At 51.4% G+C, this 27930-nt stretch overlaps 1 protein-coding gene across 2 annotated transcripts; it reads left to right on the top strand.

Annotated features, from left to right (window-relative positions):
* Window positions 1-163: 163 nt before the first annotated feature.
* On the top strand, window positions 164-27930 carry DCAKD (dephospho-CoA kinase domain containing). Of its 2 annotated transcripts, none has more exons than XM_023191467.1 (5): window positions 164-291; window positions 15918-16148; window positions 16522-16725; window positions 20826-20913; window positions 26600-27930. In XM_023191467.1, exons 2-5 carry the CDS (start codon window positions 16037-16039, stop codon window positions 26889-26891), a joined length of 696 nt encoding a protein of 231 aa, XP_023047235.1. In that variant the 5' UTR covers window positions 164-291; window positions 15918-16036; the 3' UTR covers window positions 26892-27930. The 2 variants fall into 2 exon arrangements, with proteins under 2 accessions (XP_023047235.1, XP_023047236.1); XM_023191468.1 differs by having other exon boundaries at window positions 165-291; window positions 15922-16148.

The following is a 27930-nucleotide window of genomic DNA, read 5'->3' as shown; positions in this document are numbered from 1 at the left end:
CCCCGCCCGCCCCTCCCGCGTCCGCCCGCCCGCCCGCCCGCCCGCCCAACCTCTCCCGGCTCCGCCCGCCCAACCTCTCCCGGCTCCGCCCGCCCAACCTCTCCCGTCCCCTCCCAACGTACCTCGCCCGGCCCCGCCCGCACGCCTGCGCGCCCAACCTCTCCCGGCTGCGCCTGCTGGCCGGACGTCCGGTCCGCGCCCCCGAGGTCCCGCCTCGCCCGCTGAGCTGGCCTGTAAGCGCCGCGGAGATTGGGCTAGAGGCGGAGGCCTGGGCCGGGTCGGAGGCGCTGGGTACGTAGCGCGCCGCGCGGGACGGTGGGAGCCAGCCGGGCCCCGGGGAGGGGGCGGGCCCTGGCCGAGGCTTCTACGCGGGGCTGCGAACGCCCCGGGCACCCCAATTTCGCTCCGTAGTGGGGCGTAGGCTCCTCTTTTGAAAGCCTGAGTTAGGATGTATCGAGCGCATCGTGTGCGGCCAGCACTAAGGCAGGCAAGCGCTTTTATATCCATGGCCCATTGTCTTGACAGCAGCCCTGCCAAGCAAGGTGTTATTTCCTTTTTTAGGGCTGAGGACGCGCAGGAAGGTTTACAGCTAGAAAGGGCTGGAGATTGTGGATTCAAACTCAGGATCAGACCAAAGACACTGCCCTTTAGAGCTTTGCGGGCCGATTGATTCTTGAATCTAGCTTCTACCACTTCAGTTGTGTAACCTTGGGGTATCTTTCCGACCCCAAGTTTGATCATCTAAAAAATGGGAATAAAGCTACAGTATCTGTCTCAGAGGGTGGGTATTAAAGTGCTTTGCTGTTGAGCTGAGTGATCATCTCCAATTTTCAGACCTCTCTCCTCCGCTTCCCTCTCCCCCGGGAGGCCGGACAGTTAAGGTTTTAGTGAAGACCCCGGGGACTGGGGCGGCGTGGATCTCCCGCCCACCCACTAGTAAGGGAGGCCGTCGGGCCACCCGTCTCTTCCTTCCCCAGCTCCACAAAGGAGGTGTTGGCATCTCAGGTGTTTGCTTACAGAGTTTTCAAAGATTTTTCACTCTCTCCGAGTTGTGGGGAAATGATTCAAACTACCCGAGTGAACTTTGACATTAACTCTTAATTCTAAAAGTGAAGAAATGGAAGCCTTTGAATACGTTTTATGTCTAAAACGTGTTTGTTTTTGCGGGAGGGAGAGTACTCATTTTACCTAAATAAATCAAGGTTGAATTGGTGTGGCGCAGTGCTGGCATAGGCCTGTGGAAAGGGGTGAAATGCTAGAGATCTGGTGGATGGATAGAAAGTGGACAGGCGGGTTCGGGTGGTTTTTGTCTCAGCAGGGCCCTAAATTCCCACCAAATCCTCTTCTGTCTGTCTTCACCAAGGTCTGAATCTGTCCCGCTGGTAAATAACCTTTAAAGGATCTCCGAGCCTCTCTTGGTGCCTGTACCTTAAGGAGAAAAGAAGAGGGCTCATAGCTGAAGGCACACAAGCCAGGAGCTTAGCTTTGTTTTGAAAATTACCCGATGGGCCGGGCACGGTGGCTTATGCCTGTAATCCCAGCGCTTTGGGAGACTGAGGAGGGTGGATCACCTGAGGTTAGGAGTTCTAACTAAAACTCCATCTAAATGAAAATACAAAAAAATTAGCCGGACGTGGTGGTCCACGCCTGTAGTCCCAGCTACTCGGGAGGCTGAGGCAGAAGAATCACTTGAACCCGGGAGGCGGAGGTTGTAGTGAGCCGAGATCGTGCCACTGCACTCCAACCTGGGCAACAGAGCGAGACTCTGTCTCAAAAGAAAAAAAAAGAAAAGAAAATTACCTGCTGGGAGGCCGAGCGCGGTGGCTCATGCCTGGTAATCCCAGGCCTTTGGGAGGCTGAGACAGGCAGATCACCTGAGGTCAGAAGTTTGAGACCAGCCTGGCCAACATGGTGAAACTCCGTCTCCACTAAAAATACAAAAAAATTAGCTGGGCGTGTTGGCAGGTGCCTGCAATCCCAGCTACTCAGGAGGTCAAGGCAGGAGAATTATTGAACTCAGGAAGCAGAAGTTGCAGTGAGCCAAGATCATGCCACTGCACTCCAGCCTGGGTGACAAGAGCAAGACTCTGTTTCAAAAACAAACAAAAAACGGAAAAGAGAAAGAAAATTACCTGCTGGCACAGTTTTAGATTGACAGCTTTAGATTGAAACTTTCAAATTTTTATTTTGAAGGTTACAGAGGATAAAATTTCTGGTTAATTGTGAATGTTGATATTTTAAAATAAAGCTGTTAAAATCCTCATTTAAACTTGCAGGGAAGTCTATGTACCATTTGATTTGATTTCCCCTTGTCTTTTGAAAAAAAAAAAGAATCACTTTTTATTTAACCATCGAAATTCTTTTTTCCTTTTTTTTTTTTTCTGAGATGGGATCTTGCTGTGTTGCTCAAGCTGGAGTGCAGTGGCAGTCACCAGCTACTGCAACCTTGACCTGCTGAGCTCAATCCTCCCACCTCAGCTGCCAAAGTAGCTAAGACTACAGGTGTTTGTCACCACATATGGCTGATTGTTCTTTTTATTTTTAGTAGAGACGAGGTCTTGCTATGTTGCCCAGGCTGACTCCTGGTCTCAAGTGATCATCCCATCTCAGCCTCCAAAAGTGCTGGGATTAGAGGTGTGAGCCACCATGCTTGGCCCTTTTTCCTTCTTGAACTCGTATTTCCACTTTGTTTCCTCACAGAAGTTTTTTCTAATGTAATAGTGTTTGGTTTTTTTTGAGACAGGGTCTCCGTCTGTCACCTAGGCTGGAGTGCAGTGGCGGGATCACAGCTCACTGCAGTCTTGACCTCGGGCTCAAGCAATACTCCCACCTTAGCTTCCCCAGTAGCTGGGACTGCAGGTTGTCGCCATCATGCTCGGCCAATTTTTTTTTTTTTCAAGTGAAAGCAAGATTATTAGATAAGTAATGGAATAAAGAATGGTTACACCATAGGCAGAACACCCCTGAGGGCTGCTGGTTGGCTATTTTTATGGTTCTTTCTTTCTTTCTGAGACAGAGTCTGTCTCACTGTGTCACTAGGCTGGAGTGCAGTGGTGCAGTCTTGGCTCACTGCAGCCTCTACCTCCCAGGTTCAAATGCTTCTCAAGCCTCAGCCTCCTGAGTAGCTGGGATTACAGGTGCACACCACCACGCCTAGCTAATTTTTGTTTTGTTTTTCTTTGAGACAGAGTCTTGCTCTGTCACCCAGGCTGGAGTGCAGTGGCACGATCTCGGCTCACTACAACCTCCGCCTCCTAGGTTCAAGCGATTCTTCTGCCTCAGCCTCCCGAGTAGCTGGGACTACAGGCGTGCACCACCATGCCCGGCTAATTTTTGTATTTTTAGTAGAGATGGGGTTTCACCATATTGACCAGGCAGGTCTCAAACTCCTGACCTCGTGATCCGCCCGCCTTAGCCTGCCAAAGTGCTGGGATTACAGGCGTGAGCCACCACGTCTGGCCTAATTTTTGCATTTTTAGTAGATATGGGCTTTCGCCATATTGGCCAGGCAAGCTGGTTTCAAACTCCTGGCCTCAAGTGATCTGCCCACATCAGCCTCCCAGAGTGCTGGGATTCCAGCTAATTTTTTTTTTCTTTTTTTTTTTGTAGAGACAGAGTCTCACTATGTTGCCCAGGCTGGTCTTGAACTCCTGGGCTCAGGTGATCCTCCTGCCTTGACTTCCCAAAGTGCTGAGATTATATGCATGAGACACTGTGCCTGACCATGTAATAATACATTTTATGCCTGAAAGCCTTTGGTTTATCATCCTATTTCTCTGCAACAAAAATACATAAAAAATTAAAACTTTTTAAAAATTGTGTTATGAGGATTAAATGTTTCTTTTTGATTGAGTTGTCACAATTATAAAATACACAATTGATAAAAACAACATAAACAAAGTTTTATTTGAATATTTCTCTTAATAAGCTGAGTGGGCCGGGCATGGTGGCTCATGCTTGTAATCTCAACACTTTGGGAGGCCAAGGCAGGCAGATCGCCTGAGCTCAGGTGTTTGAGACTAGCCAGGGGCCAGGCGCTGTGGCTCACACCTGTAATCCCAGCACTTTAGGAGGCCAGGATGGGTGGATCACAAGGTTAGGAGTTCAAGACCGGCCTGACCAACATGGTGAAGCCCCGTCTCTACTAAAGATACAAAAGTTAGGCGGGTGTGGTAGCGTGTGCCTGTAATCCCAGCTACTGGGGAGGCTGAGGCAGGAGAATCATTTGAACCCGGGAGGCAGAGGTTGCAGTGAGCTGAGATCGTGCCACTGCATTCCAGCCTGGGCGACAGGGTGAGACTCCGTCTCAAAAAAAAAAGAAAAAAAAGGAGAGAGAATAGCCAGGGCAACACAGCAAAACCTCATCTCTACAAAAAATTTTTAAAAATTAGCCAGGCATGTTGGTGCATGCCTGTAGTCCCAGCTACTTGGGAGGCTGAAGTGGGAGAATCACCTGAGCCCAGGAGGGTTGAAACTTCACTGAGCTGTGATCACACCACTGCATTCCAGCCTAGACAATGGAGTGAGACTCTGTCTCAAAAAAAATAAGCTGGGTGGAGTTTTTTTAAACTCATGTGTCTATCCATGTTTATTTGTATATTTACTAGAGTGAGCAGAGTGCTTTTTTTTTCTTTGGCTGTAACCATTGAAAAAGTTTCTTCATGTAAATTAAATACACAGGAGTTGAAGGCGTTTTGTTTCAGCAATATCACTCAGTTCTTTGAACACCTTCTGAATTATGGGCTGAAAAATCACATTGTATTATTAATAATCTGTCAGTCCCCAGTTCTTTTAGGTCCTCCTTTAACTTTCTTGAAGACCAAGGTTTAGAAACCACCTGACTCATGCAAGGGTTTGTTCCTCAGTCACTGTAGGCAGTCACTTTCTTAGCATGAATACTGACCTTTTGAATTGCCCTTTCTGGTGCCTAGGGGATTTTCACCCTGTGGGACCATGCACCTCAGTATGATTCAGCATGGGTAGGTGGTTATGCCTTTCTCTGAAACATGGGAGGTGGGTGAGTGTGAAGGAGGAGCTGGGTAGGAAAGCCAGTGGGAATTGAGTTGGAAATTTATGACCCTGAAACTCTGCCTTTGTGCCCCTTGGAAAATCTTCATGCTTCCCCTAGGTGTTCCCATTCTCCTGTGTGTAGGCCACCTGGCACTACTGTGGGCAGACATGGAGCTTCTTTTTCTTCTTTTTTTTTTTTTGAGACAGAATCTTGCTCTGTCGCACAGGCTGGAATGCAATGGCACGACCTCGGCTCACTGCAACCTCCACCTCCTGGGTTCAAGCAATTCTCCTGCCTCAGCCTCCCGAGTAGCTGGGACTACAGGCGCCCGCCACCTCGCCCGGCTAGTGTTTTTGTATTTTTTAGTAGAGACGGGGTTTCACCGTGTTAGCCAGGATGGTCTCGATCTTCTGACCTCGTGATCCGCCTGTCTCGACCTCCCAAAGTGCTGGGATTACAGGCTTGAGTCACCGCGCCTGGCCAACAGCTGCGTCTTTCTTGAGGCTCCTGTAGGACTCTCCATGGACTTGGCTTGTACCCACTGAGATGGGAACTGTTAGAGGGCTGTGAGCAGAGGCCTGACATGATGCGACTTGCATTTCAAAGGGTCACACTAGCTGCTTTGTTAGGAACAGACTACTGGGGAGCAAAGGTGCAGCAGGAAATGGCTCAGAGGCTGCTGCAGGGATTCAGCAGCGAGATGGTGGCGCTCATGCACCAGAGGGCTTCTGGGTGGGCTGTGCCGGTGGGAAGTAGCGCTGGCTGGGCACTGCGGGTTGGATGAAGGGTATGAGAGAGGCCAAGAGTACTCCAAAGCTTTTGGCCTATACAAGTGAAAGGAGGGAGGTGCTCTTTAGGGAAATAGTGTTATGAGAAAAACCCAGAATAGTATAGAAAAACATTCCCCCAAATCGGGAGGGAGCCGAGAGACCAAAGAATGATTCGAACAAGTCCAGCGTGGCGAGTAGGTGAGCGTATTAGGACTTAAATGCACGGCACTCCTCGGTGGCAGCAGGACAGCTCTGTGCATCCTGTGCCGCCTCCCATCTCTAGGCTGCCTTTAGCTAATGTTCTAGCTCTTTGCCTCCTGTGTGTGTGATGAGACTGTTTTCCTTGGTATGTGCCCAGCTATGTCCTAGGATGTTTGCGTTCTCAGGGACACCTGCTTCTCGGCTGGGCACCGTGGCCTTGAATTACTGTCCAGCCTGCAGGGTTCAAACAGTGCACATACACCTATAAGTAACCCATCACACTACAAATGGAGTAGACTGCAGTGACTGTGACATGTCACACAGTGAGTTGGGGAAGTGTGACCTATGTCACCTCATTTAATCCTGACACGACCCCATGAGTAGTCATTACAAATCTTTTTTTCTTTTTTTTTTTGAGACAGAGTCTCACTCTGTCACCCAGGCTGGAGTGCAGTGGCACAATCTCAGCTCACTGCAACCTCTGCCTCCCAGGTTCAAGCGCAAATCCTATTTTATACTCAAGGAAAGAGAAGCTCAGAATGCGGAAATAAATTGCCTACAGCCATACAGCTAGTTAAGGGACAGAGCTAATCCCAACTAAGGTCCCTTTGATTCTGAACCCTCTGAGAATGTGCAGTCGCTGTGATCCTTTTTTCGCATAAATGGCAATAAAGTAGTCCAGTCCAAACAGCCTCCCTGCCCATTCATGAAAGCTGGAGTGCTGGTTTGTGCCTGGAGAGTGCTCAAGTAGAGAAGAGAGACCTGTCCCCTCCCTGCCCTTGGTGTTGGCAAAGGGAGCAAGGAGGAGGCAGATGCCAGCTCCTTTCTTTGTGGCTCTCTCCAGGTAACTGGCAGCCTGGAGGAGGTGGTGGCTTAATGGGCCTAGCCCATGAAGAGAACTTGGACCTGAAAGTTTAAACAACAACCTCTCACCAATAATGAAAGATTAGGAGTAGGGAAGCCGTATATAAAAATAGCACTTAATAGTTAACTGGCAAACAATTTATTTTTGCAACTACGGGTTCCTCGAGAAATAATTGGGTCCCAAGGCAGGGAATGACTCGTTTTCATGAATGATTATATTGATCATTGGTGCAAAACAGATACACCCCCTTAGGAAAGCAGTTCTCTCTGGCTGGTCAGGCGGACCCAGTGTGAAATCTTGAGAGGCGGCAAGGGGAGGAGGGCAGGGGCTGCAAACGAAGGGAGCCAGGTCCTGGCCTGACACACGCAGGAGTGGGACTGTTGAATGGGAGATGAGAAGCAACAGAATTTGCCTCCAACATAACTCCTGAGCTCTCCCAAAGGAAGAAGGTGACAGAGCAAGACCCTGTCTCAAAGAAGAGAAAAACAAAGTCACATGAACAGAAATAAAAGCCCAAAGCATGACGAGTCCAAAGGAGGGAACGTAAATGGAATGCTGAGAGATGGCAGGGGCCATCTCTCCTTTGGGTTGGGGGATTGGATGAGGCTGCTCCAAGGGCATGTGACTTGCTCCCATGCTGCTTCAGGTCCTGGCTCAGACAATGATGTGCCTGTCGCTCTTTTTTTTTTTTTTTTTTTGAAGTCAGGGTCTTGTTCTGCACCCAGGCTGGAGTGTAATGTTACAGTCATGGCTTACTGCAACCTCCAACTCCTGGGCTCAAGCAGTTCTCCCACTTCAGCCTCTCGAGTAGCTGGGACTACAGACACATGCCATCATGCCCAGCTAATTTTTTTTCTTTTTTTTAAGAGACAAGATCTTGCTTTGTTGCCCAAGCTGGCCTCTAACTCCTGGGCTCAAGTGATCCTCCCACCTTGGCCTCCCAAAGTGCTGTGATTGCAGGCGTGAGCCACCATGCACGGCCCACCACTGCTCTTGATACCCTTACCCACTTACCACCACCACATTTACTGGTACTGTGAGTTTATTGTTTTACCCGTTCCCCCCACTCTCTCCCACCTCCCCCACTCCTTCCCGTGCCTGGTGTCTGATTGGTTGACACAGTCAGTACAGGGTGACTGAAGAGGAGTTAGCCCTGAGGTGAGTCTGGCAGAGGGAACACCGCCATAGAGGCTTTGGGGTCCAAAAAGAGCCCGCATGTTCAGCGACAGAAGGAAGATCAGTGTGACAGGCACCAGGCATGGACAGGGAGTGAATGAGGGAGTCATACAGGGCCTGGAGACCCCTGTAAAGGGCCAGGAGGAGGCGTGAGAAGGCAGTGAAGGTTTTAGATGGGAGTGACATGATCAGATGACTCCTTTAAACCATGACCCTGGCTACCTTGGGGAGAAGCCAGGCAGGGACCAGGTCATGAGGCTACTGGAGTGGTCTAGGCACAGGTGCTGGTGGCTTAGGCTAATAGAGTGGGCCTGGTGGGATTAGAACTTGGCCAGACCTCCCAGAGCAGTAGGGCTTTATTTAGCCCATTAATTTTTCCCTAAGAGAAACACTGCCAGGGGAGATTCTAAGACCATTCTCTGAATGTACTTACTCTTCTCGGGGCTACTGGGCCCAAGAAGTAAAAACTGAGAGGCAATCTGGAGACACCTGATGCAGAAGAGCCCACCATTTATGGAGCACAATAGAATCTGATCGTCATTTCACAGGCCTTAGAGCTTCACTGCAGATTTGGGGCGCAGGCACCAGCTCTAACCCAAACTCCTTGCCCTTTTCTTTGCACCCTGCTGCCTTTCACTGACATGGAGAATGAGGAAAAGAAAGGATAGGGTGTGGCTTCCCTGGGATCCGAGGCCTGCTTTTCCTTCTGGCTCCTCCTTGGCTGATGAATCCCATACCTGGGATTGGTTCCAGAATCCAGCTTCCATTTCTCCTGCACAGGGCATTGGCTCCTTCTCTGTTACTGTGGCTTGGTGTTGTCCTTCCTCTTCCAGCCAAGCCAGCTCTGTGAACAGCTTTTGGTGTTGAGGAGGAAGATTCCCAGCCGCCAACAGTAATGTCATCCCTTGGTTTGCCAGGGGAGCTTTTTTTTTTTTTTTTGAGATGGAGTTTCGCTCTTGTTGCCCAGGCTGGAGTGCAGTGGCACAATCTCAGCTGACCGCAACCTCCGCCTCCTGGGTTCAAGCGATTCCCCTGCCTCAGCCTCCTGAATAGCTGGGACTACAGGCATGCACTACCATGCCTGGCTGATTTTGTATTTTTAGTAGAGATGGAGTTTCACCATGTTGGTCAGGCTGGTCTCGAACTCCCGACCTCAGGTGATCCACCCACCTCGGCCTCCCAAAGTGCTGGGATTACAGGCGTGAGCCGCCACACCCAGCCTTCTTTTTTTTTTGAGATGGAGTCTCACTCTGTTGCCCAGGTTGGAGTCCAGAGTGGCATGATCTTGGCTCACTGCAACCTCCGCTTCCCAGGTTCAAGCAATTCTCCTGCTTCAGCCTCCCTAATAGCTGGGATTACAGGCATGTGCCACCACACCTAGCTAATTTTTGTATTTTTAGTAGAGACAGCGTTTCGCCATGTTGGCCAGGCTGGTCTCGAACTCCTGGTCTCAAGTGATCCACCCACCTTGGCCTCCCAAAGTGCTGAGATTACAGGCCACCGTGCCTGGCCCCAGGGGAGCATTTATTGACCGCTCCCAGGAGAGCTCTGAACCACTGAAGGGGAGGAAGAAATCACCAGTGTGACTCCCAGCCTCCCCGGGGAGCCGCGCCGTTCTTGGCACTGAAAGTCCAGCCCCTCTCACTCACAAGTGTGGGGACTGAGGCTCAGAGGAGGGAAGGCACCCAGGGCTCACCTGTTTCTTGTATGGAGTCCTTACCACCCTGGGCCAGGCTGGAGAGAAGACTTCCTGCAGTCACACGGGTAGTTTTATCACAGAATTCAGAGACGAGGACCCAGGACTTTCCACTTCCAGTTCACAGCCTTTCATTTTAGCCCAGGTTCTAGGCCTAACTGATTCAGATTCAGTGGGCTCGGGTAGATGGAACCTGGGTGTCTGTATCTTTTTAAGTTTCACATTAAATTCAGATTATAGCCAGGTTTAGCACTTGCTGTGAGGAATGTACTGCCTCTGTGTAAGTGGCAATGGAATGTAGGAAGCCAAATCGGATTCTGGAGAATGATGACTTGACCAGAGCAGGAAGAGGGTCATGAACACAGGTGATCAAAGGTGGTCATTTGTTCATGTGGGCTTGACAGGGAGCTGCCGGCAGGTCTAGGTGGGACTTGGAGGGCGCTGGATACCTAAGCCTCCATGTCCTCCTTGCTGAGCTTTGGGAGGATCGTGGGCTGCAGCTTCCTCCCTGGCAGATCCCCGCAGATCTGTGCGCAGCCAAGTGAGTGGGAAGGCACTCATACAGCAGGCCCGGGGCCAGCACCATGTGACCATTCCTGCTCACCTGTCAGCGCTCTGTTCTTAGATGTTTTCATCTGGTACTGTCTAGCTCTCCAGTTTTCCCAAGGGGCAAGACTTGTATTTTCCTCTGGTTATCCAAGAGGTCCCTGGCACCGTTCCTGCAGAGCACAGAGGAGCTCAGTGGATGGTTAATGAAGGAATGAGCTACAGAGGGGCTCGTTGGACAGGAACAGCTGTCACTTGTCGAGGCCCTTAAAGCTGGGGACCCGGAGCCTCCCCGGGCATGTGCTCCTTCATCCCCTTGGCCTTCCTGACAGAGGCCAAACAGCTGTTGGTCTGTTTCCACAGATGCTCGGTCAGGCACTGAGAAGGGAAGATACTCATTAGGTAACCCAGGAGGCTGGAATTTACATCTGTGCTCTGGCCATTGTCCACACATCCCCTCACCCCCCATTCTGCAGGAAGAAAACAGTATGATAATCAAGAAATTATTTATCTTTGGCTCTGAATTGATTTGCCTACAAACAGATTCATCTTCCTTACTTTGTCTAATTAGTCTGAAGGTAAATTAATTTTTCATTCCTTGAGTACTTTAAAGGCAGGCGTCTAGACTAGGAGTTAGGAGCCCTGAATTCCATCTAGCCTTTGCTAATAGCTGTTGGTGGGAAGTTCCCTCCCTTCTCTGGTCCTCAGTCTCCACTGCTGTAAAAGAAGAGTTAGAATTTATCCTGAGCCCTGTTACACATCAGAACTGCCTGGGCAGACGGAGCACCTGAGGTCAGGAGTTCGAGCCAGCCAGGCCAACATGGTGAAACCTCGTCTCTATTAAAAATACAAAAAAGCCAGCCAGGCATAGCGGCACATGCCTGTAATCCTAGCTACTCGGGAGGCTGAGGCAGGACAATCTCTCGAACCCAAGAGGCAGAGGTTGCAGTGAGCCCAGATTGTACCGCCAACCTGGGGACCAGAGAGAGACTCTTGTCTCAAGAAAAGAAAAAAAAAAAAAAAGAACTGCCCAGGCAGCTCCATCCCCAGAGATTCTGATTTAATAGGTATCAGGAGGACCTGGGCATCTGTGTACAGGGGGATGGCTGGTCTTCCAGCTCCTTCAACTGAACCTGGCAAGGTTGGATGACCTAGTAACTGTCGCTTGCTTGCAGAGACGAGACATCAGGGCCCTGTGGAAACCTGGCCCTTGCCTGTTCACTAGTCCTGGCCTAGTCTGAAGTCCCATTCCCATTCCTCCAGACTGGGCTTTGGTGGAGAGAAACAGACTGTCATTACTTTAGGGACAACAGTAGGGTGGGGATTAAAAAAACTCTTGCCGGCCAGGCACGGTGGCTCACGCCTGTAATCCCAGCACTTTGGGAGGCCGAGGCGGGCGGATCACGAGGTCAGGAGATCGAGACCATCCTGGCTAACCTGGTGAAACCCTGTCTCTACTAAAAATACAAAAAAAATTGCCGAGCATGGTGGCGGTGCCTGTAGTCCTAGCTAGTCAGGAGGTTGAGGCAGGAGAATGGCGTGAACCCGGGAGGCGGAGCTTGCAATGAACTGAGATTGCGCCACTGTGTTCCAACCTGGGCGACAGAGCAAGACTCCGTCTAAAAAAAAGGCTCTTGAGGCTGGACATGGTGGTTCACGGCTGTAATCCCAGTACTTTGGGAGGCTGAGGTGGGTGGATCACCTGAGGTCAGGAGTTCGAGACCAGCCATGGCCAACATGGTGAAACCCCATCTCTACTAAAAATAGAAAAACTAACTGGGCATGGTGGCGGCTGCCTGTAATCCCAACTACTTGGGAGTCTGAGGCAGGAGAATCGCTTGTACCCGAGAGGCGGAGGTTGCAGCGAGCTGAGATGCACCATTGCACTCCGATGTGGGCAACAACAAGAGTGAAACTCCATCTCAAAAAAAAAAAAAGTTCTTTCTAGATTTTCTATTTGAAAACTTCAGCTGAGTGGCTGACATTTTGTTTGTTTGTTTTGTTTGTTTGTTTTTACAACTGAACTCTGTCCTTTTTGTGACCTGGAGGGAGATCACCAGCCTCAGAGAGATTGAGGAGAAATTATTGTTTTTAATAGAGAGAGAGAGAGCCTTGCTATGTTGCCCAGGCTGGCCTCGAACTCCTGGTCTCAAGCAATCCTCCTGCCTCAGCCTCCCAAAGCACTGGGATTACAGGCGTGAGCACCGTCCATGGCCTAGAAATGATTGTTAAATAGTTGAATAATGTAGCTAGGTCTGTCCCTTTGGATGATGACTCCGTGATGGATAGTTTCCTCTCTCCACCTCTGGTTTTCTGGGGTGAAAATGAGCAGTGGCAGATTTCAATTTCTAGGTTGGTCCCCCTGCTGCCCCAAGCCAGGCACCAACTCAGCCACATCCAAGCAGCTGCCTCCCCTGTCATTTGGTGCGTCCTCACGGGAGGCAAACTCATTTCAGTGTAAGCTCAAGCAAAGTGTAATTAGGACAGTAAATCTGCTGCTTAACAGCAGCAAAAAAAGTCCTATGACAGATTTCACAGTCCTGGAGAAGTGATTTGAGGCTGAAGGAAGGGTGGGAGAGACCTGGCCTTTGATTTAATTGCTTCCAGCCTGGGAACAAAGTCCACGACATGGTAACCTCATTTACTCCAGAAAATGCACCATGACTTTTTAAAAGTCTACAGTGTGATAGTCTGAGGTTGGAGGAATAGGGAACATGATTTCATGAGAGTCTTTTTTTTTTTTTCTTTCTATGCCTGCAATGGAACTGTAACTCCTACTTTTCACCCTGTATCACTATCCTCACTTCCATTTTTGGAACATTTAGCATTTGTCAAGCAACATTCCATGGACTGCAGATGCATTTTCTTTTTCTTTTTTTTTCCTCTGAGACAGAGTCTCGCTCTGTCACCCAGGCTGGAGTGCAGGGGCGTGATCTCGGCTCACTGCAACCTCCACCTCCCAGGTTCAAGCGATTCTCATGCCTCAGGCTCTTAAGTAGCTGGGATTACAGGCGCCCGCTACCACGCCCAGCTAATTTTTGTATTTTTAGTAGAGATGGGGTTTCACCATCTTGGCCAGGCTGGTCTTGAACTCCTGACCTCAGATGATCCACCCACTGTGGCCTCCCAAAGTGCTGGGATTACAGGCATGAGCCACCGTGCCCAGCCTGCATATGCATTTTCTCATTCAGTCTGCACAACAGCCCTATGAGGCAGTCTTTATTTTTTTTGAGATGGAGTCTCTGTCACCCAGGCTGGAGCACAGGGGAGTGATATCAGCTCACTGCAACCTCCGCCTCCCAGGTTCAAGTGATTCTCCTGCCTCAGCCTCCCAAGTAGCTGGGATTACAGGTGCATGCCACCACAGTCAGCTAATTTTTGTGTTTTTAGTAGAGATGGGGTTTCACCATGTTGGCCAGGCTGGTCTCAAACTCCTGACCTCAGGTAATCTGCCCGCTGTGGCCTCCCAAAGTGCTGGGATTACAGACTTGAGCTACCACTCCGAGCCTTTTTTTTTTTTTTTTTTTGACGAAGTCTCGCTCTGTCACCCAGGCTTGAGTGCAAGGGCGAGATCTCCACTTACTGCAACCTCTGCCTCTTGAGTTCAAGCAGTTCTCCTGCCTCAGCCTCTCGAGTAGCTGGGATTACAGGCACCTGCCACCACACCCAGCTAATTTTTCTATGTTTAGTAGAGATGAGGTTTCACCACGTTACCCAGGCTGGTCTCAAACTCCTGAGCTCAAGCGATCGCCCATCTCGGCCTTCCAAAGTGTTGGGATTACAGGCTTGAGCCCCTGTGCCTGGCTTTTTTTCTTTCTTTTTTTTTTTTTGAGACGGAGTCTTGCTCTGTTGCCCAGGCTGGAGTGCAATGGCGTGATCTCGGCTTACTGCAACCTCCACCTCCTGGGTTCAAGCGATTCTCCTGTGTCAGCCTCCCGAGCAGCTGGGACTACAGGCGCGTGCCACCACGCCCGGTTAACTTTTTGTATTTTTAGTAGAGACGGGGTTTCACCATGTTAGCCAGGATGGTCTCCATCTTCTGATCTCGTGATCTGCCTGCCTCAGCCTCCTGAAGTGCTGGGATTACAGGCGTGAGCCACCGCGCCCAGCCAAGGCAGTCTTATGATCCATAAAACCTCATTTTATGGATGAGAAAACTGAGGTTCAGGGAGGCAAGCGGCTTGCCCAGAGTTGCGGCACGTGTGAGTGGAGGAGCTGGGTGTGAAGAAGCCATGCCCCAACCTTTGTGCTGTGCTGCTGGTTCTTGGTTTGAGGGAGCCGCGAACCACGACGCCAGCTCAAAGTCACACCCCTGGCATCGCCCAGCCTCCTGGTCTTTCCCTCACATTCCTTCTTGGCAAGATTGGTACTTTTCTAAACCTCAGTCTCAGTGGCTGCCGAGCCACTGCTTGCAGCTCAGTTCCCCATCTAGGCCACTTCTTGGTTGAAGAAGAGGATTGTGCATCTCCATCTAGACCAGCCACCCAGGCAGTCCTTGTGCTGGCATTGAAGGGGAAGTGATCCATGGGACCTTCTGTGGGGAGGAGGCTTTGGAGCAAAAGAGGGCCCAAGCACCTGGACTCTATTTGTGGTCTCTCCTGCAACTTCTGTGGATGGCTGCAGGCAGGCCATTTCTTCCCTTTGAGCCTCAGTCTCCTAGACTAGAAAGTAAAGGTCGGGGGACCTGTGGGTATCTGAAGAGTGTCATGGGTCCATCGCAGAGAGAGACAGGTGTCTCCTTCCTCTAGGAAGTTGACTTCCAACAAGTTCCTGCCTTGTCCAGAAAGCATGCTGCCTAACAGCATCCGAACTTGCCCTGCCTGTTCAGCATTTTGATTGCTGAATTTATACTGTTCGTTTGCCTTTTTTTTTCTTTGAGAAGGAATCTGGTTCTGTCACCCGGGCTGGAGTGCAGTGGCAGGATCTCAGCTTACTGCAACCTCCACCTCCGAGGTTCAAGTGATCCTCTTGCCTCAGCCTTCTGCATAACTGGAATTCTAGGTGCACGCCACCACACCCAGCTAATTTTTGTATTTTTGTATTTTTTGGTTTTTTTGAGGCGGAGTCTCGCTCAGTCGCCCAGGCTGGAGTGCAGTGGCTCAATCTCAGCTCACTGCAAGCTCCACCTCCTGGGTTCACGCCATTCTCCTGCCTCAGCCTCCCGAGTAGCTGGGACTACAGTCACCCGCCACCTCGCCCGGCCAGTTTTTTGTATTTTTTAGTAGAGACGGGGTTTCACCATGTTAGCTAGGATGGTCTTGATCTCCGGACCTCATGATCCACCAGTCTCGGCCTCCCAAAGTGCTGGGATTACAGGCTTGAGCCGCTGCTCCAGGCCGCTAATTTTTTTGGTAAATTTTTGTATTTTTAGTAGAGATGGGGTTTCACCATGTTGGCCAGGCTGGCCTCAAACTCCTGACCTCAGGTGATCCACCCACGTCGGCCTCCCAAAGTGCTGGGATTTGCCTTCTTTGTGAGTGTTTTTAAAAGAATACTGGAGGCCTTTCCTGGAGAGTTTCTCCTCTCCAGATGGCTCCAGAGCACCCCACGCTCAGGGCATGTCCCTACCTAGCCAAGCTGTCTCCCTTTACTTCCTTTGCCTCCTCCCAATTATTTTGGCCCAAACTGATCAGGCCCACTGGCCTCTCCCAGGCAGGTTCTTCTGGCACTCCTCTGGTGGACCGCCCCCATCGGCCACGCTTGCCCTGCTCTCCAGTGATTCTGTGGCTCCTGGCTCCGAAGTCTCGCGGACAGCTATCTTTCCTGGGAAGATGTTCCTGGTGGGCCTGACAGGGGGCATTGCCTCAGGCAAGAGCTCAGTGATCCAGGTGTTCCAGCAGCTGGGCTGTGCAGTGATTGACGTGGACGTCATGGCCCGGCATGGTGAGTTGGAGGGGCAGGTTGGAGGTCCATGCACAGCAGCTCCCTGTGCTTCCGGCCTACTGCCACATCTCCCTTTTTATAAGTCTCAGAGGAGGGGAAGGCTCTTGTCGACCCTGGTCTGACTTCTGTCTCTGCCCCATGCTTGCCTTCCCTGCTCTTCTATTTACTTTTCTCTTTTTAGAAACCCCCCCAGCTCTGCCCCATCACCAGCGCAAGGGATCGTGTACACTCTGCTCTTCGTTCACTGCTTTCTCTCCCCTCATTTTGTGAAAGAAGCACCCGAGTTCCCCTATCATTTTGCCCCTGATCACTGAGGTCCTCTGGCTGGCCCTGAGGCTCCAGGGAGTGACCCAGCTTTTTCCTCCTGCAACAGTTGTGCAGCCAGGATACCCTGCCCATCGGCGCATCGTAGAGGCCTTCGGCACTGAGGTCTTGCTGGAGAACGGCGACATAAATCGCAAGGTCCTGGGGGATCTGATCTTTAACCAACCTGACCGGCGGCAGCTGCTCAACGCCATCACCCACCCTGAGATCCGCAAGGAGATGATGAAGGAGACCTTCAAGTACTTCCTCCGGGGTGAGTGCCGGGGCCTGGGGCAGGGTTGGGGGCAACACCCTCTCCTTCCAGGGCCAGGGCCCTTCTCCTCTGCAGAAAGTTTGGCCAGGGTAGGGGAGCTGGTTATCCCAGCTGATGAGTTCATACTGCTTACTGGCACCCCCTCCATGCAGAGCCCCGTACCAGCCCCAGAGGAAAGAAGCACATGCCCTCAGCTCTTAAGGAGGCTGACAGTTTAAAGAGAAGAGACACATGAGGCTTTCGAGCCATGAGCCCAGGAAGTAAGTTGGTTTTTCTAGTAGGGATGGGAGTAATAAGAGCTGGTGAATAATGGAGCCATAGATCTGAGTTCAAATCCCAACCCTGACAGTTTCTAGCTGTGTGACCTCATTGAGTGATATAGCCCTCAGCTCATTTTTCCATCTGTGCAGCGGGGATAATAATCTAACATGAGGCTGGGTACAATGGCTCGTGCCTGTAATCCCAGCACTTTGGGAGGCCGAGGTAGGCAGATCACTTGCAGTCAGGAGTTCAAGACCAGCCTGGCCAACGTGGTGAAACCCTGTCTCTACTAAAAATACAAAAATTGGCTGGGCATGGTGGTGTGCACCTGTAATCCCAGCTACTTGAGAGGTTGAGGCAGGAGAATTGCTTTAACCTGAGAGGCGGAGGTTGCAGTGAACCGAGATGCACCCTGTACTCAGACTGTCTGGGCAACAGAGCAAGACTCCATCTCAAAAAAAAAAAAAAAAAGAAAGAAAAAGAAAAATTCCAACGTGAGCATGTTAGGAAGACTGAGGTTCCAGGTCAGTGACTGTCAGTTATCACACATGTAAACTGCAGTCAGGGGCAGGTTTGGGTCTGGCTGAGCCATCTAGGAAAGCAAGTTTGTAGACTGGAAATTGGGGAGGGACCAAGATGGCCAGGGCGGGTGGGGAAAGGGCGCTAAGTGGGGACTATCCTCTGCAGCTTGGCTCCATATAGAGTTAGGTGTAGGTGTGGGGATAGCCAGGCAGTGCCCAGATGGAAAAGAGGGGAGTATTTGAAAAGGAGGGGCCTGGGGCCAGTTGGCAAGAACCTTCTTCCAAGCTATATGCCATGGTTCAAGCCCTGTTCTTTTTTATTTTATTTTATTTTATTTTTAGAGATGGAGTCTCACTATGCTGGCCAGAGTGGTCTCAAACTCCTGGCCTCAAGCAATCCTCCCACCTTGTCCTCCCAAAGTGCTGGGATTACAGGCATGAGCCACAGCACCTGGCCTAAGCCGTGTTCTTCAGGACAGCATTGCACAGGGCTGGCCTGACGCTTACTTTCCAGGATGGGGTCCATCACCAGGAGAAGTGGGAGGGAGAATAGAGGGTGGTGGCTTGGAAACTGGCAAAAGGCTGGCCTAGGGCTGCTGGAGATTTGCCTGCCAGCCTTTGGCATACGTGGCCTCCAACCTGGTCCTCCGAGTTGAAGGCTTGGCTGCTTGTCTCCCCACTCTGTCATTACACTGAGACTTTACTTCCACAAGAGTATGGGGGGGGTTTTTTTTTTTTTTTTTTTGAGATGGAGTCTCGCTCTGTCACCCAGGCTGGAGTGCAGTGGTGCGATCTCGGCTCACTGCAACCTCCTTTCCCAGGTTCAAGCGATTCTTCTGCCCCCAGCCTTCCGAGTGGCTGGGACTACAGGCACATGCCACCACACCTGGTTAATTTTTGTATTTCAGTAGAGATGGGGTCACTATATTGGCCAGGCTGGTCTCAAACTCCTGACCTCATGATCTGCCTGCCTTGCCCTCCCAAAGTTCTGGGATTACAAGCTTGAGCCACTGTGCCTGGCTGGGGGAGCTTTTTACACTGTGACCATGGCCAAGCCCCTTATTCTGTCATGCCTTGAGTGGGCAACCTCCCCCACCCTCATCGCCCTCTGGCCAATACCTGCCTCCAAAAGAGGGATGACTCAACAGACATCTATGATGCTGACCCCAACCCCCTCCCGGCCGGGCTGGAGCTGGCTCCCACATCTTGCCTGCTGAACCAACGTGTATGCTCCTTCTTAGCACTGCGCCACAGGCTCCTCCCTGCCTCCCTCAAGAAGAGTCCTCCCTCTGGACTCTTTATGCTGCCTCCTATGCTGCACCAGTATCCTTCCTGTCCCCCACCCAGAGCAAAGTCGTCTGCCTTTCATTCCTGCCCTTTCTGCATTCTCTCCCAGGCCAGTTACCGGTGCATCTGCAGGGCTTCCAGGCGGCACTGGCTCTCCCCTTATGAAATTAAACATCGGATAATGTCACCCGCTCCAAAGCTCTTTCACTGTGTCATCCACCCAGCCTCCCACCTCCCCAACCACCACCACTTAAATAAAAGCCAGAGAGCCCTTTTCAGCTCGATAAGGTGAAAAATGGGGACGACAGCTGTGGCTTCCGCAGTCCCAGTTTTTCCCTGATGAGTATAACAAATACAACTGTCAAAGTTGGTATAATCAAACGTCAGATAAGATCACCAGCTGTTGGGGACTTCTCTGTGTAGGCAGACGGATGTCTTAATAGAGTCAGGATGGTTTGCAGAGCTTATCAAGCAGGAGGGATGTGACAGCTGAATAGCCCTTTGCTGGTGAACCAAAGAGCTGACCATGTACTCCCCAGAGGGGCCGGAGAAAGGACAGCGAGGGGAGAGGAAGTGATGGGAGCTGAGCAGGAAAGGGAGATAAGAGGCCCAGAGAGGATCTGGTCTTGGCTTCTGCTCCAAGTTAGGGGGCCACACCGCACTGCTGGCCTCCCCCTGCAGCAGTAACTATCATTTTGGGGCACCTAGCGAGGAACTGGTGAAGGGTGCTGCGTGGTTCACATGTATTCAAGGCTCATTTCATCTTTACTATCATCCTGTGAAGTAGGTATTCTTTTTACTCATTTACACAGATGAGGTTTATACAGAAGGGGGCCCAAGGTCACATGGTGGGGAAGCGGGGGACTACCAACCAAGGTGTATCATCAGAGCCCATGGTTTTAACCCCCTTGTTCAACGGTGGGCTTCTCTTGGACTTACTGAGCAGCAGGTCCTGGGGAACAGGAAACCAAGCAGCTGAGATTGCCACCTCCTACCCCTATTGTCCTTGCATCACTTTGAGTGCCAGTTGCCCATGACACCCCTGGAATTGGTGTGATGTGTGTCTGGTTCTGTGCTTGGAAGTGTTTGGAGTGGGATGCTCCAGGGGTGCAGTCTCCCGCCCCAGCCAGACCAGGGGTCTCTGGGCAGAGAAGCATTTCCCTGTCCGTTACCCTCCTTGCTATCCCGGAGCCCTCCCAGCTTTGTACCCATGCACAGGGGTCACTGACCTAAAAAGAACGAGAAGCGTGTGGCCCACAGCAGCCTAGGGATGTGCTCACTCACAGTGGGTGAGGGGGCCTCCCTTGACTGGCCTTGGCTTGTAGTAGGAGGTCCAGCCAGTGCCTTTGACCCTGTGGGAGTGTTATACAGTATTAGTCATAACTGCCCCCTCTGCCTCCAGATCCAGGCCTTACCCTGGCTGTAGGTCTGCCTCTGATGGAAGAAGCGGCTTCTTTCTGCTGGTGCTGCCCCCATGTGAGCCTCTCATGGAGAGTTGGTAGAGACAGCCCACCTTGGCTCTTGTTAGCAGAGCTGGGCCTGCAACAGGCTCTTTGGGGAGAACCTATCTTTTGGGTGTTTTGTTTGTTTGTTTGTTTTTTCTGAGAAATAACAACTTGAGATTTAAGATCAAGGTGAACTAAACCCTTAGTGCCTTCCCTGATCACCTCCTTGCCTCACACGGCCTGAGGCCTCTGCTTCAGCCCGCATAGTTGAGTCTCCCTCTCCTTGTGCTATGCTGGTCCTCATTCGTGGAATCCTCATCTTCACCTTCTCATTTTCAAGTATCAAAAGACCTGCCCCCCACTTTTCAAGGCCAGCATAAATGACAGCCCTTCTACAAGGTCTTCCCTGATCAGCCATCCAGAAATGATTTTCTGCAGCCTTCTGCTCTGCACGGCATTGGAACCGGCTAGTGTGCAGGGTATGTGTGTCCTTGGAAGGCCCCTTGGACGGTAGGGCCCAGCATATCATCAGTCCCCAGCGTGTGCTTGCAGAATTGAACTTGGGGGTTTTCCAACCTCTCCCCAGGATACCGCTACGTGATTCTGGATATCCCCCTGCTGTTTGAGACCAAGAAGTTGCTCAAGTACATGAAGCACACCGTGGTAGTATACTGGTGAGTGACCACTGGGGTATCTGGGAAACAGCCCACATCATTTTGCACTTTGCCCTTTCCCCATGGGACGGCCAGGAAGCATGGGGGTTTGGGCAGCAGTGCCCAGGGTCTGTAGAAACCAACCTTTGTGCCTCATGCAGATAATCCTGGGGGCAGGTATGGGAAAGGACGGCCCCCGGGATTCTCTAGTGTTTGGGGAGCGCTCCCCCTGCTGGCCATTGCAGGCACTTCAGCCCAGATGCCTGGCCTCGCCCTGGGCCACTGTTACTCAGTGGCTCCTTCTTCCTCCTGTAGCACTTTTATTACTTTGCACAGTTTGCCTGTCAGTGGGAGGTGGTCAGGACAGGTGTTGATATTCCTGAGTTACTGAAGATAAAATTAGAGAGGGGGCAGTTACGGAATGTGTCCAGGGTTACCCTTTGGCAACACTTGTTGCGAGCAGAAGGTTTCGTGGAAGGGACTGTCACAGCCCAGCTAAGGAAGGAGCTTTGTTCTCAGAATTCCCCAGGACACGGAGCCAACCAGAATCCAGGTTTGCCAAACAGAGGAGGATCAACCTGTGGGGGAAAAATGAGTCCCAGTGGGGTGAGAGAGGGGATGAGTCCACAGGGTATCACTGCCACCCAGAAACTTCCTGGATGCCACCCACAAGGACAGGAGACACACAGGTGGGCACTTGGCTCTGCCGGTATTTTGGGCATAGGTTGACTCTCAAAGGCTAAGGCACAGGAGGCTGCCAGCACACTGGAGGCGTAGCCTGGAGTACTCAGTGCCTTGAGAATTCCCTTGCCTTTCCCCCTGGGTCCCCATGGCTCTCATTGAAAGCCCAGTCTGAATCCCTTGAGCCCAATGCAGGGACGCAGGCATCCTCTCAGCTCCCCCACTGGGCCGTGCTGCCTCACATGAGTAAACCCGCAGCCTCTTTGGGTTCTTCATTCCCTGTTTGTGAGGCTGTCAACTAAGGTCAGGCAGACCCCACAAAGACCTGGAATTCGCTTCGCCTTAGTAGCACCATTGGAGTTTTGTACCTAGGGATAAAAACATTTTTTTTTTTTTTAAAGATCTTAGAGGCCGGGTGCAGTGGCTCACGCCTGTAATCCTACCACTTTGGGAGGCCGACATGGGTGAATCACCTGAGGTCAGGAGTTCGAGACCAGCCTGGCCAACATGGTGAAACCCCGTCTCTACTAAAAATACAAAAACTAGCCAGACGTTGTGGCAGGCACCTGTAATCCCAGCTGCTTGGGAGGCTGAGGCCAGAGAATCACTTGAACCCAGGAGGCGGAGGTTGCAGTGAGCAGAGATTGCACCATTGTACTCCAGCCTGTGCCACAAGAGTGAGCAAAACTCCATCTCAAAAAAAAGGCCGGGTGCAGTGGCTCACACCTGTAATCCCAGCACTTTGGGAGGCCAAGGCGGGTGGATCACCTGAGGTCAGGAGCTCAAGACCAGCCTGACCAACATGGAGAAACCCTGTCTCTACCAAAAATACAAAAATTAGCCAGGCACAGTGGTGCGTGCCTGTAATCCCAGCTACTTGGGAGGCTGAGGTAGGAGAATCGCTTGAACCCAGGTGATGGAGGTTGCAGTGAGCCAAGATCGCACCATTGCACTCCAGCCTGGGCAACAAGAATGAAACCCTGTCTCAAAAAAAAAAAAGAAAGAAACAAAGGCCGAGCGCGGTGGCTCACGCCTATAATCCCAGCACTTTGGAAGGCCAAGGTGGGCGGATCATGAGGTCAGGAGATCATGACCATCCTGGCTAACACAGTGAAACCCCGTCTCTACTAAAAATGCAAAAAAAAATTAGCTGAGCATGGTGGCGGGTGCCTGTAGTCCCAGCTATTCGGGAGGATGAGGCAGGAGAATGACGTGAACCTGGGAGGCGGAACTTGCAGTGAGCTGAGATTGCACCACTGCACTCCAGTCTAGACGACAGAGCGAGACTCTGTCTCAAAAAAATAAAAGAAAAAGGATCTTAGAGTGTAGATGAGAAGACAGACAGAGCAGGGGCCGACACCTGCATGTGCAGTCGCCCGATGACCCTGCGCCCACCTCTGGCTGTTTGTCCTTCCTGTGCTTTGCTTTTTTTTTTTTTTTTTTTTTTGGGCCGGGGCTTCCCCTTTTCGCCCGGGCTGGACTGCAGTGGCCGGATCTCAGCTCACTGCAAGCTCCGCCTCCCAGGTTTTTTACGCCATTCTCCTGCCTCAGCCTCCCGAGTAGCTGGGACTACAGGCGGCCGCCACCTCGCCCGACTAGTTTTTTGCATTTTTTAGTAGAGACGGGGTTTCACCATGTTAGCCAGGATGGTCTCGATCTCCTGACCTTGTGATCCGCCCATCTCGGCCTCCCAAAGTGCTGGGATTACAGGCTTGAGCCACCGTGCCCAGCCTGCTTTTTTTTTTGAGATGGAGTCTCACTCTGTCACCCAGGCTGGAGTGCAGTGGCGTGATCTCAGCTCACTGCAATCTCTGCCTCCCAGGTTGAAGTGATTCTCCTGCCTCAGCCTCCTGAGTAGCTGGGATTACAGGCACACGCCACCATGCCCAGCTAAGTTTTGTATTTTCAGTAGAGACGGGGTTTCACCATGTTAGTCAGGCTGGTCTTGAACTCCTGTCCTCGTGATCCTCCTGCCTCAGCCTCCCAAAGTGCTGGGATTACAGGCGTGAGCCACTGTGCCCGGCCCTTCCTGTGCTTTTCTTTGAGGTTGGTCTTTTTGCCTAGAGCAGAGGTGGCCATGGGTTTTGGTGGGTGAGTGGGGCTTTGTTGATCATGTGTGCTCTCCAGGAAACCTTCAGCCCCACTCACCAGCCAGAGGAGCCTTTGCCAGAGTCCTGGGTGTCACTCATGCCCTGCTTTCAGTGGGTATGGGTGTATAACTCGAGAGATGCCAGAGAGGTGGTGATGCTTTCCACCAAAGTGATCTAGGCTTTACAAAAATAAGGACTCCCTTGTGGATTTCTTCAACTGAAAGACTACCCCTGATGCATTTGAAGTTACTTAGGACATCTCCCAAAGTGTGATTGTACCAAAACATTATTTCATGCTGTTTTCTTTTTTTTAAAGACAGAGTGTTACTCTGTCACTCAGGCTGGAGTGCTGTGGTACGACCACAGCTTACTACAGCCTCAACCTCCTGGGCTCAAGAAGTCCTCCCACCTCAGCCTCTTGAGTAGCTGGAATTGCAAGCATGCATCATCACACTTGACTAGTTTTTTATTTTTTGTAGAGATTGGGTCTTGCTGTGTGGCCCAGGCTGGTCTCAAGCTCCTGGGTTCAGTGATCCTCCTCCTTGGCCTCCCAAAATGCTGGGATTATAGGCATGAGCCACTGTGCCCAGCCAATTTCATGTTTTTGAAAAATTTGTCGATTGTGAAATAAGTGGGTAAAAATCCTATTACCACAAATTGTACCAAGCCTTAGACTAACTAGGATGGGACCATTTCTGAACCCCAGGAAGGGCTGTTGGAGGTGCTGCCCCACATCCAGGAGGCTCTGTGGTCTGGGCCACACCTTCAGGAGGATGTACACCTACTGGGAGCCCCAGGCCATCTCCATTCTCACACCAGATTCTCCCACCCACAGATATGTGGTCTCCCTGATGAAGGCTGGATTTAGTTGTTCTCAGCCAGGCAGGTATTGGCCCCACGATGGCAACAGTACACTGAACCCATAACAGAGGAAATCTATAGCTTGTATAGTTCATTTTCATGGCGAGTGGCTGCACTTGTTTCTGGCCTCACTTGGTCTGCTTCCCAGAATCCCTAAGAAGGGACCAAACTGCCGAGGTGGGAGGATCGCTTGAGCCCAGGAGTTTGAGACCAGTGTAGGCAACACAGCAAGACGTCGTCTCTATATTTATTAAAAAAACAAACAAACAAAAAGACCACGCGCAGTGGCTCACGCCTGTAATCCCAGCACTTAGGGAGGCTGATGCAGGTGGATCACCTGAGGTCAGGATGGCCAACATGGTGAAACCCTATCTCTACTAAAAATGCAAAAATTAGCCAGGCATGGTGTTGCACACATGTAATCCCAGCTACTTGGGAGGCTGAGGCAGGAAGATCTCTTGAACCCAGAAGGCAGAGGCTACAGTGAGCAGAGATTGTGCCACTGCACTCCAGCCTGGGCAAGCTAGACTCCATCTCAAAAACAAAAAAACAAAATACAAAAATTAGCTGGGCGTGGTGGCACATGCCGGTAATCCCTGCTATTCAGGAGGCTGAGGCAGGAGAATCATTTGAACCCAGAGGGTAGAGGTTGCAGTGAGCCAAGATCATGCCACTACACTCCAGCCTGGGCAACACAGTGAGATTCTGTCTCAAAAAAAAAAAAAAAAAAAAAGAAGGAACCAAACTGTAGTGATCAAACCCTTCCATTTTATAACTGGGAAAACTCAGGCCTAGTGACACGGCAGAAAGACCCCAAATGGTAGAAAACAGCTGCTGCAACCCTTTCTGCTCGTGTCCTCGTTGAGGGGCTGAAGTAGCTCTTAGAGCTAGAGGGGTGTTAGAGATAACCCCACTCGGAGGACTGACTGTAGCCCAAGGCAAGAGAGGGAGTTTCCTGAGGAAGGACCCAGATGGTGACCTCAGGGTGGGTGAAGGAGGTATTCTATTTTTTTTTTTTTTTTTCTTGAGACGGAGTCTCGCTCTGTCGCCCAGGCTGGAGTGCAGTGGCCGGATCTCAGCTCACTGCAAGCTCCGCCTCCCAGGTTCACGCCATTCTCCTGCCTTAGCCTCCTGAGTAGCTGGGACTACAGGCGCCCGCCACCTTGCCCGACTAGTTTTTTGTATTTTTTAGTAGAGACGGGGTTTCACCATGTTAGCCAGGATAGTCTCGATCTCCTGACCTTGTGATCCACCCGTCTCGGCCTCCCAAAGTGCTGAGATTACAGGCTTGAGCCACCGCGCCCGGCCAAAGGAGGTATTCTTTAAATTTCTCTTGGAGTTGGGAGACTTGGTATTGTCCAACCTAATCTGCAGTGCTGAATCCTGTTCCACAACTAAAGGGGACCAATTCTCATGTCCTTGATCCTCTTTGAAGCACCTTGGGCTTGTCTGTCCCACATGATCAGTGGCATTAAGCACGCCAGATACCATCTCAACACAGTCCTTTTACTCTAAATGTTCAGGGGAGAGGTGTAGCAGCAAGGAGAGGGGTCTTTGATGGCCCAAGGAGATATTTTTGATACTGCAGGCCCAGACCCCCAGGGGAACTGCAGGAAGCGTCTAGCTCACAGGCATAGGCCTTTCAGTAAAGGTCACCCATCCAGGGATCCAGGATGGAGCCGGTTCCAGGTGATGAAATCTTCCCACTTTATGACTGGGGAATCTCAGGTCTAGTAGCAAAGCAAAGAGACCCCAGATGGCAAAACAAAAACAAAAACAAAAACAAAACAACCTGTGGCCAGAGTTCCCCTCCTTGTTTGTATTAAGGGGTTTTGGTAGCCCATAGAGCTCTGGAGTCCTCGCAGTGAGTGGAGTGGGGTGGGCGGCAGCCAGTGAGCTTCCAGGCCTCCCTCCCTGGCTGTGGGACCCTGAGTAGCCCAGAGCAGGGTAGGGCTGGAGGGAAGATCCCGTCCCCATACTGTCTGCTCCAGGCTGGGCCTGGGAGGGCTGCCTACCCCTGTAACTTGGGGTGAGAGGGAGGCAGGACCTACAGTGCTCTTTTGCCCTGTCCTTAGTGACCGGGACACACAGCTGGCGCGGCTGATGCGGCGGAACAGCCTGAACCGCAAGGACGCAGAGGCCCGCATCAATGCCCAGCTGCCCCTGACAGACAAGGCCCGCATGGCCCGCCATGTCCTAGACAACTCGGGCGAGTGGAGCGTCACCAAACGCCAGGTCATCCTCTTGCATGCTGAGTTGGAACGCTCCCTGGAGTACCTGCCTCTAAGGCTGGGGGTCCTCACAGGGCTCGCTGCCATTGCCAGCCTCCTCTACCTGCTCACCCGCTACCTTCTGCCTTACGCCTAGTGAGGCACTCAAGGCAGGGAGCCCCAGGCCTCCATCTGTCTCCTTGGAGGCTGAAGCCAGGTAACACATCCTGTTTCCTCCCAGCCCCCTCCACACCCACACACCCACCCACCCACCCACCCACACACACACAAACATGACTCTCTGAATTGGGGCTGGGCCTCTGCACCAGGCCATCCCTTCTTTGGAGTATATCCTATTTGAGGTCAAGAAACAGCCTGCTTTCCTTCCCACCTTCCCCAAGCACCACCTACAGAACAGCAGCTCTGATGGTGTGTGAAAGCAGCAGTCAGAGACTGCTATACATTTCTGTGGGCGGGGGTAGGGAATACTGGCTCTGTGGCCCTCCTCAGGGCTGGGAGGCAAAGGGTTCACTGGGCTGGAACCCTCTCTGAGCACCTACCCCATTATGGCTTAAACCTCCTCAGTGGACCACGGAAAATCATGTTGGACCAAGGGTTTCCATGTTCAAACAGAGTCAACAAGGCCTTCCCCTAGGTTGAGCTCCCGGCCAGCACGCAGCAAGGATTCTCTCGTGGGTAACGCTGTAGCAGGCAGGGCCAGCTTCTTCTGGGAGACCCCTCTCCCCATGTAGGGTTTGTGCAGCGCTTTCACATCCTGCTCATTGCCTCCCACCCCTACTCCTCACCTGGACCTCTTGGTACTCGGTGTACACCATGCTTGCTATTTCTTGCCTCTGTGCCTTCAACCTGCTGCTCCTGGTCTGGGATACCTTTTATTTTCTTTATTTCTTTTTCTCTCTCTCTTTTTTTTTTTTTTAAAAAAACATACAACTAGCTCTCAGTTCAGGCACTGTCTGAAGCCCCAGGCTGGGTTAGGTGGTCTAGGATACCAACTCCCCCTCAACGTTTCACCTTAATCCAACAGTACAGTAATTAGCCAAAAGTTGCCTGGTTTTTCCTACTAGACTGTAAGTCCTCAGGGGACAGGGACAGTGTGTTACTCATCTCTGTGTTCTTAGTGCAGAGCCTGGCCCGCTGTTGGTGTTTAATAAAGTGTGTTGATCTGAAATGCCCCA

Source organism: Piliocolobus tephrosceles, chromosome 16, assembly GCF_002776525.5.
Source record: "Piliocolobus tephrosceles isolate RC106 chromosome 16, ASM277652v3, whole genome shotgun sequence".
Taxonomy (NCBI): domain Eukaryota; kingdom Metazoa; phylum Chordata; class Mammalia; order Primates; family Cercopithecidae; genus Piliocolobus; species Piliocolobus tephrosceles.
This window is presented reverse-complemented; position numbering and strand designations above follow the sequence as displayed.

Excerpts from the sequence above, each read along its gene's own strand:
- DCAKD (XM_023191467.1), top strand. The coding sequence starts at position 16,037 with ATGTTCCTGGTGGGCCTGACAGGGGGCATTGCCTCAGGCAAGAGCTCA. Across the intron at positions 16,726-20,825 it reads CTTCAAGTACTTCCTCCGGG|GATACCGCTACGTGATTCTG; the intron begins GTGAGTGCCGGG and ends ACCTCTCCCCAG. Across the intron at positions 20,914-26,599 it reads CACACCGTGGTAGTATACTG|TGACCGGGACACACAGCTGG; the intron begins GTGAGTGACCAC and ends CCCTGTCCTTAG.